At 32.6% G+C, this 1,838-nt stretch overlaps 1 protein-coding gene across 1 annotated transcript; it reads left to right on the forward strand.

The window, feature by feature from the left end:
* The first annotated feature begins 292 nt into the window (after nucleotides 1-292).
* LOC127092957 (uncharacterized) lies at nucleotides 293-1,207 on the forward strand. The gene has a single exon (XM_051031852.1). The coding sequence runs from the start codon at nucleotides 357-359 to the stop codon at nucleotides 927-929; it is 573 nt and encodes a 190-aa protein (XP_050887809.1). The 5' UTR covers nucleotides 293-356; the 3' UTR covers nucleotides 930-1,207.
* The last annotated feature ends 631 nt before the right edge of the window (nucleotides 1,208-1,838 follow it).

Raw genomic sequence — 1,838 nt, forward strand, 5'->3', positions numbered from 1 at the left:
CCCACATAACTTTCAAACCTCTTCTTAACAAAACACTTGAACCTCACAAGAAAATTTATGCTTTGCTGTCTTCATGTCTCTTAAACCAAAATAACAAACAATTATTCCTAATTTTCTTAATAATAAATAATTAATTATTATTTAAACTTGTTTTTGTGTCCTAAATTTCTCACCACACTTTGACTGATTAAGCTCCCTAAAATTCTCGCCCTGCTTTTTGCAGGAAAACGCATGGTGAGGTGATATTAATGTCACATTAAATTTAACATATCACATTAGTTTTAACATCCTTAATTACAATCTTCCTCTTTCTTCAACTTTTTGTTAATTGTTCTCTCACAATTAACACCATTTCAATGGAGACAAAGGTTGATAACGCGATCATTAGCTTTAATCCAAACACAACCCTTAATCAAAATCCTCAACGACCAAAGAATATCTTTAAGGTTGCACTCTTTATGATGCGAGGGAATTCTCGTAAATCATCAAAAGCGATTGTTCCAGTTGATGATGAATCTAAAGGCATATGGAGGAATCTTATTGGGTCCATGAGACCTATGCATCTTCAAAGCCACCAATCTCCGCCGCAGATTCTCAACGGTCAGAATAATCTTAAAAATATAAACGTGATTGATGAAACTGCTAATGATCATCAAGGTGAGGAAGACGGGGTTGTTCTCGCATCAGAGTCTCCGCCTAGTAGCCGATACGCTTCCGCGGTGGGGTTAAATGAAATGGTTGAGGAGGAGGAGAAAGAGGAAGAGATTGTGATTAAGGATTTTCAGAATTATGGGGATGATGGTGATAACATGATTGACGCAAAAGCTGATGAGTTTATTGCTCAATTTTATCATGAAATGAAATTGCAGCGTATGGATGTTGTGGATCATCGTTACAATGAGTTAAGTATGAGATCATTAGGCTTATGATTGATCTGCATGTTAATCGCAATGATCAAGAGTGTTATGGTTTCATTCTTTGTCTCAATGCATATGCATGCATGGAAACGAGATCTCCGTCGATTCATCTCCCCTTAATTCTTTTTGTTTGGTTTTTGTTTTTGTTTTTGCTTAGAAACATGTGCTTGTAAAGCTCTCTCAGAAACATAAAAAAAGAAACATGTATACGTTTGAAAGAGCGTAAACATATATACAGCGTTGTAATATTTTTTTGAAAAAAAATATTAATTATTGAGGGAATAGGTTTTACGGCCAAACTGATCTTAAGATTTGTATATTTGAAGTAACATATCAAGACTAACTGTCATCAATATTCAAAAAAATTGTACTGTTTCATCACACATCGTGATTCAATATATTTTGAATAACTGCTACACATAGAGATGACATTTTTAGAAGAGCTTGTTGCACACGATTTTCCAAACCACTCTATATTCTGAAACATGTCATTGTGGATGGTTATTAGAAATTATTTTGAAACTTTTTTTTTAAAGTTATTATAATTTCAAAATTGCATTTCCTCATTCATTATCTTCCTTAGGTTTTCTAGCTATTCTTTTTGTATGACATTTCATTGCGTTCTCATCTTTTTAAAAACTTCACAATCTTAAAAATCTAATGATTTCTTCTTCTAATGTGTCACAAATGATATTTTAAAATACCAAACATATAGTAATGGGTCAGATAAAATATGTATATGAACAGGTTGAAGTTGAGGCAAATAAAAATCTTTGACCCTCTTAAGTGAAGTTGGCTATGTCTTCTAAAGATTTATGTTTTGATGCTTGTGGTTTAGTTTTTGGTTTTGTTTTTATTGTTATTGAGTCTCTTCACATGATTGCGCATTTTAGGTTTAGTTCTTAAACCATTTTTACATAT

This window comes from Lathyrus oleraceus, chromosome 6 (assembly GCF_024323335.1).
Source record: "Lathyrus oleraceus cultivar Zhongwan6 chromosome 6, CAAS_Psat_ZW6_1.0, whole genome shotgun sequence".
Taxonomy (NCBI): domain Eukaryota; kingdom Viridiplantae; phylum Streptophyta; class Magnoliopsida; order Fabales; family Fabaceae; genus Lathyrus; species Lathyrus oleraceus.